Here is a 13,608-nt window from a genome sequence, read left to right on the forward strand (position 1 = left end):
TCATCTGATTGTATTAATTGCAATGTGTGATAATTTAATTGATAGAATTGCCACCTGAGATAATAACGAAGATGAAGGATGTAAGAATAGCACGAGGTGACAAAGCCAAGTTTAATATCGAGTTGACTAAAGGTGACGCTCTAGTGCGTTGGTTCAAAGACGGTCAAGAGCTTCAATTCTCTGAACACATTAGCTTGTCAATTGACGGCAAGCGTCAAAAGTTGAAGATCTACGAAGCAACTTCTGAAGATGCTGGAGTTTATTCGTGTCAAGTCGGAGAGCAGACATCGGCGGCAAGACTTATCGTGGAGGAACCAGAGATTGATTTTATTCGCAGACTACCAGATGTTACTCTAGTTCCGCTGGATGAGGACGCGCTCTTTACCATTGAATTATCTAAGCCTGATGTGCCTGTTCAGTGGTTCAAAAAGGGCGTGCCTATTAAAGACTCTAAGAAGTACACGATAATTGATGAAGGAACAGTCAAAAAATTGATCGTCAGTGACTGTGGTGTAGATGACGCTGTGGAGTACAGTGCGGTCGTTTTGAACACTAAAACATCATCGAGATTAAAGGTGGAAGTTGTTGAAGCTCCGCCGAAGATCTCAATTGAATCACCGAAGAAATACAGGGTGAAGAAAGGTCACGATGTTGACATGACTGTAAGATTTTCTGCCGCTCCTAAACCTACTGACGAGTGGACCGTTGACGGCCGGGTTATCGTTAAGTCCAAGAGGGTTATCAAGACCTGTGATGAAGAATCTGCCACTCTGACTATCAAGAAAGTCGAAGAAAAAGATGTGGGTAATTACACACTGAAGTTGGTTAACACACACGGTGAAGCAAGTACAGAAATAAGGCTCATCATTGGACGAGAACCTGGCAAACCTGAAGGACCTATGATTGTTAATAACATCAGACATGACAGCGTGACTATCGAGTGGAAACCTCCGAAAGATGACGGTGGTTATGACATCACGGAATACATAATTGAAAAGTGTGAAAAGAGCAGGAAAACTTGGACGAGAATAACCGAAGTAACGGAAGAAACTTTGAGTTATGAGATTGAGAATCTTAAGCAGGATATTGAGTATATATTCAGAGTGATTGCTAGAAATGAAGTCGGACCATCAGAACCTTTGGAATCAGAACCTGTGACTGTTAAATCAACATTCGACAAACCTGGAGCACCTCAAGGGCCGCTTGAAGTATCAGGAATGACCAAGACATCGTTCACTATCAAGTGGCAGCCGCCAGAAAATGACGGGGGCAGTCCTATCATTGAGTACCATGTCGAAATTAAAGAAGCTACCAAGAAAAGTTGGACTAAAGTCGGTACCACCAAAGAAGACACCACATACATCAGTGTGTCAGACTTGAAGACAGATGTAGCTTATGAATTCAGGATAACGGCCACTAATGCAATTGGTACCGGTCCTCCGTACTTGTCAGAAGAACCCATCGTACCAGGAAAACGAATCAGTAAGTATTTTATTGTAATTGTTTTAATAACAGTATTGAATAATAAGTAATGACTAATGCTTTATTCGCTAAATTTATTATGCTTACGCTTAGTACCAAAAATATTTACTGAAGAATCGCTTTATGCTCTACTTGGAATTTTTCCACCAACTAAAAAAGTCGCTAGTAAATGTAAGTGCTTGTAACCTTGCAGCTGATAATTATTATCATTAATGAATAAATTAAAAATTTTTGATAACAAATCGAACGAAATATTAATAAATTTTATTTGTTAAAGCACCACCATCATGTCCACTCAATTTCCATGTCGAAAATATAACCAGTAAAAGTGTCACTCTCAATTGGTCGCCACCAGCAAGTACTGGAGGCTCAGAACTGACTGGTAAAATTAATAAAAAAATTAATACCGTAAAATTAAATAATTTTTGAGCACACAATTATAATAAAATGACTTTATTTTGTAGGATATGTTATTGAAAAAAGACCGTTGATTGGTAAAGGATCTAAATGGATAAAAGTAGTAACACTGGACGCAACAACCCATCAGTATTGCGTTGAAAATCTCAAAGAAAGCGAATTCCTGTTCAGGATATTTGCTGAAAATAGTATAGGACTCAGTACACCAGCTATTTCTGAGCCTGTCACGCTTAAGACTCATGCGAGTAAGTATTTCGAAGCGATAACATCAGTATCAACCGATAGTAGATGTTAATTATTGAATGAATTTCTATTAAAATATTTTTAAATTCAACAGACGTTCCATCACCACCGACTGCGCCACTAGAAATTCGTCAAATCGCGGCAAATACTGTAGTAATAGAATGGGGACGACCTGAATCTGATGGCGGCTCACCATTAGAAGGCTACAAAATTGCTATAAGAGATACAAAGAAAACAATGTGGATAGAAGTGGGTCGTGTTAATGCAGACATTCAAAAATTGAACGTACGTGATCTACAAGAGGGCCATGAATATCTAATGAGAATTTATGCGAGAAATGAAGTAGGATTCAGTGAACCGCTTGAGTCTGATGAACCAGTTAAAATAGTTCCTGCTTCCGGTAATTAAATGTTTTTTTATAAATTAAAAATTATTGTAATCACTACTGTATTGATTTGATAACAAAATAATACTGTTAATATTTTTGTAAATAGAATTAGCGGTAATAGAACCAATCGCCGAGGCAACAGAACGAGGGGAAACAGCCTCAGTAAGTTATAGCACCGAAAATACAAGCTCTTGGCTGAGAGATCACAATATGGATGCAGACATAAGTTCATATGCACGCGCCCGGCTTCTTAGAAAGGATGAATATTTCTTCCGAATATGGCACTATGCCAAAAAACTTTTTAAATAAGCATTTTTTAAACTTCTGATGTATCGTTTTTAATTTATCGTCGGCCTAAACAATTTTAACAGCGGAGCTGATACTAAAATTATTTTAGTTTACGGATGCGAATTGATAAGCTATCGATTATTGGTAACTTGTGTAGTTACAATGTACATAAGGTATAAAGAAAGTTATGATAAATATAATAATAATCAAAGGACGAGTGTAAAATCTAGTCAAACAGTTTAAATATTTGTTAATATGTCGATGGTGGGAATACTTCTATGGACAATTAACGTACACGATAAGATCCTCTTTATTTATGAAATTTAAATTTATCGCTCATTTATTATTTATGTATTAAAGCTCATTAATTATTATCAATATTATTTATTCCTTTATCATTTAACGTTATCACATTTTTTGTAATTTGTTCATAGCCGAAGGATAAAAAAAATCTTCATGGCATTGTCGAATAATGTGATAATCTATAATACTTGACGTGTCATTAAGACAATTATATTAATATTACTATTATGATTTTGAATATATTTCTGGAAAAAAATATTATTACAGTCGAACTCCATTAACTCGGAGATTTAGTCGACGGAGGAGCGGAAATTTCTTGGAATTTCCGAGTTAACGGATGCCCCTTCTCCCGTAAAAAGTAAACTTTGACGCATGCGCTCTTACATGAATGATGCATGTATAAATATACACACTCATACAAATATATAGCATCTGGTAGGAGAGCGTAGCTCGTAGTGGGGGTCAAGATTCAAGGGAAGTTCCGAGATAATGGAGTTCGACTGTATGTGGAAATAATATAAATATTCCTATTGAATGAAAGAATAAGAAAACGGCAACGTACGTCGAAATACTTTCACCACTTGAGTTTGAGAGGATTAATTTTAAGTATTTATTGTTAATGTATTTAATTATTACTATCGTTATTATAATTATGTAAAATTACTATAAATTAATGAAATAATGTAAACTATTGTACAACGGCGATAAGTCAAATGACATTTATAAGTGTAACTCAAGAATTTAAAGTTATGAATAATGAATGAAATAAGTAATAAAAAAGGTGACCGGTGATTATGCCACGTGATGTTGGTACCCCGAGACGTAAATATAGGTGCGAAATACCATCATTGCATTCACCAATGTCATGTCGCATGCTCCGAGAGCCTTTTTTATGAGATTTGTGAATAATAAACGATTGTAAAAAATATTATGATTATCACTTATTATCATTCTTTCCTTTTTTAACGTATATGAACAAATTTTACTTAATGAAAAGAAAAAAAAGTTGAATAATAAAATTTAAAATAACGTATTATGAAATTAAATTAAAAGATGATTATCTGTTTCAACTTAACGTTTATTTTTACTTGAATTTTAAATCTGCTATTAAACTATAGTTTTTTATAATCATAATTATGCAAAACTAGAGATTTACCTATTTCAAATTTTTCGATGACCTTTTGGTTCATATTTTTATTGACTATAAAAATTTTCGAATATTAGTGGCGTCTTGCGAATAACTTAGATGACATAAAAACCTCTCGTAAAAGTAATGAATCGCGTTTGAAATAACTCACGAAGCGCCATCTCCTGCCATATTTCGAAAAGTTTTCATCGTTATTTATTGATGGTAAGAGTGTCCTTCGAAGATAACAAAAATTCTACCCCTGATAGCCACCCTAATCACTGCCGTATTCTAAAGGTAACTTAAAGGCAAGTGTTGGAGAGCAAGCAATTACCTTTAAGTTGACAGTAAATTGTCTGTAACTTGAATTCAATTTGACAACAAGTGTTACTGTCATACAATGACGTTAAGTTGATTGAAAGTTTCACTCCAAATTGACGGCAAGTTCTTTTGTCAAATTACATTCAGATGACGGCAGTAGATTTGCATCAACTTGCACACAAGTATTATCCAGCCGAGGCTTACCAGAAATTTGTCGTTAAGTTAACCGAAAACGTTTCACTGCAGAACTTGCTGAGCAAAGGTGTGGCTGTCAGGGTACCCGCCGTGAATTCTCTTTCTTATCAACAGTAGCTAACAATATATAACAATTTTTAATCAACTGTTGGTTGAAAAACAACTAAAATTTAGAAAAATTTTTTTAGTTAGCATTAAATATTCGGATTCTGTAAAAAATGAAAAATTCTAAAAAAAATTATGTCCTATCAATATCATTGAAGTCAAAAAATCCAAATATTATGACGAGTATCCTGAAATTCTTCAGAAATTTTAAGACTTACGGCTTTTTAAAATCATGTCATAATAAAAAAGTAACTAAAAATTTTCGCTTTAATTCAAATCCCGATATGCTTCAAAAAGTTATGTATTCTAGAACCCATTTATCTTTTGTCTTCAAAAGAGCATTGAATAGACAAAAAATTTCTATCCCTCAAATGAAAAATTTTATAGAGTTTAGAGCAACCAATTAAAATTCAAATTGAATTCAAAGTTTGATGGGATAAGCACGAAAAAAATACACTTTGTGTCCGCCCTCATAATACAATATGACTTCGCATATCAACGCACAGTTGATCGTCAAATAATAATTACATTGTACTGTCTAGTATCAAAAATTTAATTCGCATTTTTTATTCGAATCGAAAAAATTCAAAAAAGAGCATCCTGACAAATTAAAATAATTGTGATAAATATTTAATTATAAAAAAAATCTGCTACATATCGTGATGTAAATTTTTCATAGTTTTCATAAATTACAAATTTAAAAAATGTCTATAATTAAAATATATTAAAAATATCATTTTATAATTTACTTATAATTATCAATAATTTTTCATATCATTGTTAAAAAAAAATTAAAAAATAAATACTCTATATTAGTATTGATAATCAGTAACACGAAGCCCACACTTTCTTCATGCACGATCTCAGTAATGGTTTCACCTGTATTTCATTCCGTCTCATGCAATACTCGCTTTTTAACATACTATCTTTATGTTCTTATTCTATATCTTCTTTTCATTTTTCTTCATTATAATATTATTATTATAAATAACGTATATTATATATTACACACCCTGACTTTGTACTTGCAAGGTAACACGCGATTCTCCCACATATTTTAATTCAACATTTTCACATCTCGTTACGTATTTGACTTTACTAGACCACTCGATAAGCCATCACAATAATAATTGTCATTATCATAATAATAATAATAATGATAATAGTAATTTTAGTGTATCTATTAAATTTTATTAAAAGTAACTTTATACCGGCAAAATAAAATAAAATATTTACGAAGACATAAAAGATCAAAACCTCGTATATAACTGTCGGTAATTTGGTTTTTCATTAACGCCACAGCTATTCGTTGCAGCTTGTTAGAGTATAATTTATCGGTATAGAGTTATGTTATTTTTTAATTTATTTATTTTATTTTTTTCTTAATTTTATTCCAATGAAATCTTGATGATCGCTACCACAACCAGAGATATTTACGAAAAATTTGTATGGGTATTTACAACAAGAATATTACGATCGATAAAACTAACAGATAAAATAGCAAACATCGTTTAACTACTGTACCGTACGTTTTAGAAATTAAAATTGGAAATTACAAAACAAGAAACATGCTTTCAGGTTGATTTAACTCGACTTTAAGTAACATCACATCCTTATCTACATCACAATCATCAATTAAATCTCATCTAATTAATATTTCCGCTTAATTTGTAACTGGTTGGATTCTTCCTACTCTAAAAAAATATATAAATTATATAAATATATTACCGATATCCTGAATTCTGCCGACGTCTTTTTTATTTATTTTTTTTCATTTATTTCTCATCTTCTCTCGAAATTTTTTCGTCCTTTTTGTTAATGTATAAATGTATTTTTTTTTCGCATTAAATAGAGAAAGAAACCGAAATGAAGAGGAGAGTAGATGCGGTCAAAAAGAGAGAAAGCCTGAAGCGTACGAAATTCTTACGGACCATTACCCGACCCCGTTTGGGGAATAAGGCGCTCGCTCGCCCGCGCTATTAGAATTACAAATACCCAGCTATTCGTTCGCGACGACGACGACGATGACGACCACGGAGATAATATTAAGAGGACGAGGACCAAGCCGCACCCGTATGAAACAAACCAACACAACGGCACGCGCCCTGGGCACAAAACCTCGTAATGCCAGACATTTTGCGAGAAATTTACAGCTCCAGGCTACTATTCTCCAACTTAACTCTTTCTTTCTCTCTTTTCGTACATATATATACGCATACATATATACTCTTCTTAATGCTTCTCGTGCTGATCTCTTTTACCACCCTTTAGGTCTATTATTTTATTTCCACTTTCGCTGATGCTGCCCCGGGAGATGCGAAAAATATCCAAGTCCTGGAATACACAGCATGCCAGATGGCTTTCAAGAGCCAACAATTTGCACAAATCAAGGGAAATAAAGAAGAAAAATAATTTATCTTTTTTTACTATTTCTTCAAACTGTCCGCTTTGTTGTTAAATTCGTTGGCCATAATCGAAACATTAGTTTGTCTTGTCTGTATTTTCGCTTTCGTTTACTTTTTTTATTAGTATTCTTATATTATAATTATTCCTGGCTTTTATAATATATTTAAATGGCCATAAAAGTACACATATATACATATATATGGTACGAAAAAAAAAGTAAAAAATTGCTATCAAATCTCACGACGATTATCGTCTTTATTTGCTGTTCCCACGCCGAGGATATGAGATTATTTTTACATTTTTATTTTTCGTCATATATTGTGACTTATCATGATGGGATTTTTTTAACAGCATCTTCCAGCAGCATTTCACGCGTAAAAAAAAATATAAATTTAAATTTTATTACGTTCAAATTTAATTAGAAGCATTATTATACAACCCGATTTAATTCCACGTGTATTTTTTTTTTGTTCCGATAAAACTTATGAAAGCTATGTAATATTTTTTTGATTGTTGATATGTGGTATTGTAAAACAAGGCTTTAATTTGATTACCGTAACGACGAAATCTTGCGTGTACATAAGATCTTATGAGTGCATGTTCGATCGATCTTGACACGACGATTTAATTATCGCGATTTTGCTTCAACTTTTATCTCTTTCTTTCTCCCGCTGATGCGGCACTTTCTGGGTCCTGCCGACTCTTGACCACTCAATATAATTAATCGATCGCTTAATTAATTAATCGATTAATGCTACAAGTAAGATCGAAAAAGTTGCCCTCATATATACATCTTATAGATCTTATAAACTTGATATTAATGAATTAATGATAATGCACTTTTTACATTTCATTTTCAGCTTGTTAACTTTTATTATTGTTATTATTTTACTTCCCTATACTCAATTATTTAAAAAAAAAATTTATATACATATTTTATCAAGTTTTTGTTTCAATTGTTCCCGTTATATTTCCATTACTCTCTAAATTATTATTTTCCACATGAGGTAAAACTTTGAAAAATAATTTAAATGCCCGCAATAAAGTTTATATAAACAAAATAATTTAACAATCGCCTGTAACTAACGTGCGATTGTTACAGAATTAAATCTGTCTGTTACACTCTCCCAGATGTAATTCCCAAAGCAATCGAATAGTTAAGGTGAAGATAATCTAACGCGTCGTATCCTCCTTTAAATTCAACAGAATCATTGTCGAGTTTGATTACATGGACAGTACTCGCCAACAAGTTTATACAAGTTGGTTACCGCACTATTCGACACACACGTACAACATGTATTACAACAATAACAATAGTCTGCTGGTCAACTGGACGCACAGCTTTGAAATTGTTTGTAAAACTAATTCACCACATTCAAATCTACATTAAATCAAGTGGTTACAATGTCGTATACAGAAACATCGTTGGCAAATGAGATTAGTTTGAATATTACAGGTACAGAAGAGAGTAATATTAGTCTATTCACCTTTGGGAATAACATCTACTCCAAGCCCCTTCGTCATTGTTAGACTTTATTTTCATTGCTTGTGACTTTTTTTTATTTCATCGCATTCTATCGAATGCATATGAATTCATTAAAACTTTAGATGGAATTTAAAATTGCAAATAAATTTTTAATGCTATTTGTTTTTCCATTCGTCATCTTACTTTTAAATTAATCATGGTGAAATAAGTATGTGTGTATGTATATATAGATATATAAGTTCAAAGTACTCACGATTATTTGATATAAATTCTTAGCGACATATCTAGTTGCTGAACTCTGTTTGTTTTATAACCAGAATAATAATAAATTTTTTATGCCTGAGAATGGTGACCTCTGGATCTAGATGAAGTTACGTTAGATTTCATCTTTTATTCAGACTTTATTATTCAACTTGTGTCATGTTTTTACTCTTTATCATCAAGCTGTAACAGAAAAATTCATAAATTTAATTATCTATTTATAAAAATAATATTCTCTGCGGTATTTATAAATTAAAAAAAAAACTGCACTCTTTTAAATTTAAAATGAGTCATTTATAATTTTTTAATGACATTATCTTTCTAGATCACAATCATTTGTATTTCGAAATGATAAAATTGTAAATAAATTGATAGCATATAGATTTTAAATGACTGTGGGATCGAATTTTAATAATCCGAAGGTGAAAGGATAAAAATGATAATTAATTGGTGAATAAATGACATTGTTATTGTCTTGATGCCGAGGCTACCTTGATCTTTTTCGTATAGTCCTGGTCGTTGTTGTTGTTGCCGTTGGTTGTAGTCGTTGTTAGGGGTCTTTAACGTCGCGTTTGCAAATTGGAACATAAAATCACGGTTGTAACGGGCGCCGCTGATTGTTCGTTACCGCTTCGGCCTACACGCCATCAAACATTTGTCGTGGTATTGCACATATATATACAAGAGAGAAAAAAGTACCTCCTGATTCTCATTCTCATCCTCATCTTCATTCGCATCTTCCTCCTTCTTTAAAACTATAAGACACTAAAGTAATTTCTTTTTTTCTTGCATGCGCACACCGTATAACTACTATGCAGCATGAATAAGGTCGTTTCAATATTTTTAAACCGTCAGGTTACTTGGTAAGAATAAACGATCGAATTGTTATGAGCACGAAACAATACCGTAAATTTATCTCACATAAAATGATGGCGTAATTAACGAAATAAAAAGAGGAATAAGATAATTGTATGAAATAAAAAAAATCTAAATTGATATAATAAATAAAATGAGTAAGAGAAGTAGCGAATAAATAAAAAATAAATTGTATATAGGATTTGAAGAGAATTGGAGGATGTTTAACCGGATAATTACGTGAAATAGATTCGATATCTCTGGATGACTACGGGCGGTAGTCTGGTAAACAGCCGAGTTCTCTCTGGTAAATTCTCTTAACAAACGTCCATTAGGCCTGTCGTCGCTCGCGTTGCACTACGTGCCGGCTGACGTGTAATCGGGGGCGGCGCGAGGGCGAGGAATTCTTGTCGCTTCTTCTTTCTCTTTTCTTTCATTCTACATCTCTTCTTCACCATTATATATATTGAACTTATGTGCACACATACGCCCAGACTTTATATACAATTATCCCTTTTACTTTACTATAAGCTCTCGTGCAACGAGAGCACGAGGACGAGACTGAGGACGGAGACGACCAAGACGACATCCTCTTGGCCGCATGCTTACAGTTGCTAACTCTCTTCCTCAAGGCACACACAGAGAACTCCCGCCGGTTTGCTAATTGCAATCACAGTTGTCCGATCTAACTTTAAGAAAAAAGATCTACGGATGGCATCGACTCTCTTCTCTGTTATTATTTTTTTTATTCTCATTCTACTTTTTCTTCTTCTTCTTCTTCTTCTTCTACTTCTTCTTCTTTGACTTGTGTTCTTAGCGATTGTCCACTCTGTCGTTACACATGATTTTATTCACCATATACTGTATACTTATTCATTTATATTTATATATATTTGTTCAATTAAACGATCATTGTAAAATATATATAACCTACACCGTACGATATTGAATTTCAATTATAAAATAATATATATAAATGTACAATAATTCTCTTTTATATTACTCTGCAAGTTGTCGTATATAACTTGCGACATATTTTATTTTATTTATATAATGCTAGAGTAATAGAAGTGAATGTAACCATACATATATATATATAAGTATGTATATATGTACGTAAAGAACTTTCATTGACGAATGTACTACGGATGGCAAAGTCTTATGGATGACAGAATCGATAGGTCTAGACGTGGTTTCTCTTGTTGGCCTAATGGGAATTCGCGATGCCTACTAATTGGGTAGATCGTAGCTCGTCGATTTAACATGTGCGCGATATCGTCTCTCACTGGCAACATAAACAACCAATGTACCTACGTTTCACGATACGTTATTTAAAGTGTTTACATACAAACATATATCTGCATGCATACTAACAGCTAAACCCATTCTAACCAATGCTTCACACATGAGCATAGCACACAATAAATACATATATAAAACTATTTATTATGCATATGTGATCTACATAGTATGAGGATAAATAAACAAATAAATAAAAAAGGTAAAGTACATATTTATCCTTTTGTCTTGGATTTTCTCGGGTGCTCTCACCTTCACGGTTGTAACTATAAGACAAGACAACAAAAACAAAATGTAAAGATAGACCTCCGGGTAAGATTTAGCTGCTAGTGTGCTGGCCATAATTCACTGGTGAAAAAAAGATACCAGGTCACGAGACGCTCTTGGCTGGTGAGGAATATGAAAAAGGGGGTGTTGTGTGTGTTTCGCAGCTTTCAAGAGACGAAAAATTCTTTTGAGTGCACGAATGTGTGTGCAAGAGTGAAAGACTATTTGTTTTTTTTGCAACACGTGTTAAGCCACAAGGTATAATATCTAAAGAGATAAAGCCGAGTGAAAAGAGAGTAGAGTTGATATTATTTTAAAGGCGATAACGCACCTCACCCGATACACATCTAGCATGAGGCATGGCGCCTGCCACAAGAATTATGTTGGCTTCATGTATTTATTGCTCCAACACTCTTAACGGTCAAGTCTATAAGATAAAAAAAAAAATGAGATATGTTCTGCCGTTCTATTCAATAACTTATTTATATTTTTATTTACTGTGTCAATATTATAAATTATTTAATGAAATATAAATAACAGCTGGCTCTGATTTGGTTGAATAAATTATCGGACTGTTGATAATTATTGATATTAATTGATAATCTTAAATAAATCTATGAAATCTAAGGATTAATATGGAGTTACGAGAACTAATCGTCCTTGCGGGAACGGCGAACGGCCTCGAAAGACCTTTCTCTCTTTCTCTCTCTCTCTCGTTCTCTTCTCGGGTTTCCGGGCAGCACGTTGCAATGTGTGCCAGACACTCTCGCACGCCTAGGAATTCCTGACCCTGCCCACTGCGGTGACTACTACAACTACCTACAACTCCTGGGGATAAGGAGTGTACAGAGTGGATGCAGTCTGGGCTGTTTAGTTGTTGTTGTTGCTCCTTTTGTTGTTGTCCTATATGAAGTAGTGAGTATTAATGCTTAGAAATTCATACAAGACATAGCCATCGCGGTTTTATCGCCGCTATATGGGCACGGCTTTATATATTATCCGCCACCTGATGGCATCGCTCTTTGTATTGTTATTGTTTATCCACTGGCAGGTAATTATAAATTTTATTTGCTGTCATTTTATGTCACACTCGCGCCTAGAGAACGATTATTCAAATGTGTAAACAATGTCAACACTCGGTAATTTTTTTTCATTGGTTTTAAAGGTCAACTAAAGTGCAGAGATATTTAGTACAATTTTAAAGTTTAAAAACAAATAAACACGTGGGAGTAAAAAATATTTCCGGTAACAAATAAATCGATCTTACGGTGCAGGAAATCAATTATCTCATGCGTCTGATGAGGGAATTGAATTTCCTGGCGTACATACGGTAGCTCGAAGCTGTTTCTCATGTTCAGGGATGAAGGCTGAGGCTAAGGTAGATTGGTTTAGATGGCTAAGATAGAGGCTGCAAGTGTGTATGACTCATAAGTGAGCGATAAAAAAGTTATGTAAGGTAAGTATAAACCTCAGCTTTTGTATTTACGAGTTTTACAACATAGACAGAACCAGCGTTTAGCGATATTCATTACTCGGTTCATTACTATCAGTGACTACCCAGTTGCCTCTGGTCAGCTTGGGTTTAACTCGAGTCTTGCTGTTGCTTACTGCTGCATCTCCGGACTATCGCCATTTCTCGCCCATCTTTATTTTATTTTATTTTATTAAACTTTATTTATTCTTCATTTTCTCTATCTCATCTTCACGCAACATAGCACGGGTATTTAGTAGCATTTGCATCAGCCACATAAACGTTAACCACCTTATATTGTATGATTATTTATGCGGGCGGCAGCTATATTGCAGAAAAACGGGTGCTACTCTACGCGTGTATAGATATAAGCGCCTGTTGCTGGGATAAAATGGATAGAAGTATCAGCTTTATGGTAGCGAGCACACTCGACGAGAAATCAAGTTATTTTATATTAATTGCTCGTTAATCGTGTGCACGTTTGCCCGTCTATATCTCATGCACACACATATATATGTGGATGTATGAAATATATAAAAGTGATTCTCTTGATGACGATACTTTGATTAAAATAAAATAATTTTATCTTAAAAAATCAGTGAATTTAATAATAGCGTTTTAAAATAAAAGATTAATTGTTTTTAGTTTTGCTGAGCGGAAATTATGAGATTTAAGGGGTTAACGTGGTAGGATAT

General features: G+C 33.5%; 1 protein-coding gene and 1 long non-coding RNA gene across 11 annotated transcripts in view; one reads left to right on the plus strand and one right to left on the minus strand.

Annotated features, from left to right (window-relative positions):
- The window catches only part of LOC130673769 (titin), an 86,915-nt gene extending 82,866 nt beyond the window's left edge, over positions 1-4,049 (plus strand). For 9 of the 10 annotated variants that reach the window (XM_057478952.1, XM_057478954.1, XM_057478960.1 and 6 more), the window contains 6 exons: positions 46-1,482; positions 1,576-1,653; positions 1,760-1,864; positions 1,947-2,144; positions 2,237-2,542; positions 2,637-4,049. In XM_057478952.1, the coding sequence (XP_057334935.1) occupies positions 46-1,482; positions 1,576-1,653; positions 1,760-1,864; positions 1,947-2,144; positions 2,237-2,542; positions 2,637-2,839 (2,327 nt within the window). In that variant the 3' untranslated portion in view covers positions 2,840-4,049. The remainder of the gene's footprint in view (positions 1-45; positions 1,483-1,575; positions 1,654-1,759; positions 1,865-1,946; positions 2,145-2,236; positions 2,543-2,636) is intronic. The other variant, XM_057478953.1, reaches the window with a different exon arrangement.
- LOC130673774 (uncharacterized) overlaps positions 1-13,608 on the minus strand; it is a 108,620-nt gene that overhangs the window by 45,402 nt on the left and 49,610 nt on the right. The window contains exon 4 of the long non-coding RNA XR_008990938.1: positions 9,014-9,204. This is a non-coding gene — a long non-coding RNA (uncharacterized LOC130673774). The remainder of the gene's footprint in view (positions 1-9,013; positions 9,205-13,608) is intronic.

The sequence above is a fragment of the Microplitis mediator genome, chromosome 8 (assembly GCF_029852145.1).
Source record: "Microplitis mediator isolate UGA2020A chromosome 8, iyMicMedi2.1, whole genome shotgun sequence".
Taxonomy (NCBI): domain Eukaryota; kingdom Metazoa; phylum Arthropoda; class Insecta; order Hymenoptera; family Braconidae; genus Microplitis; species Microplitis mediator.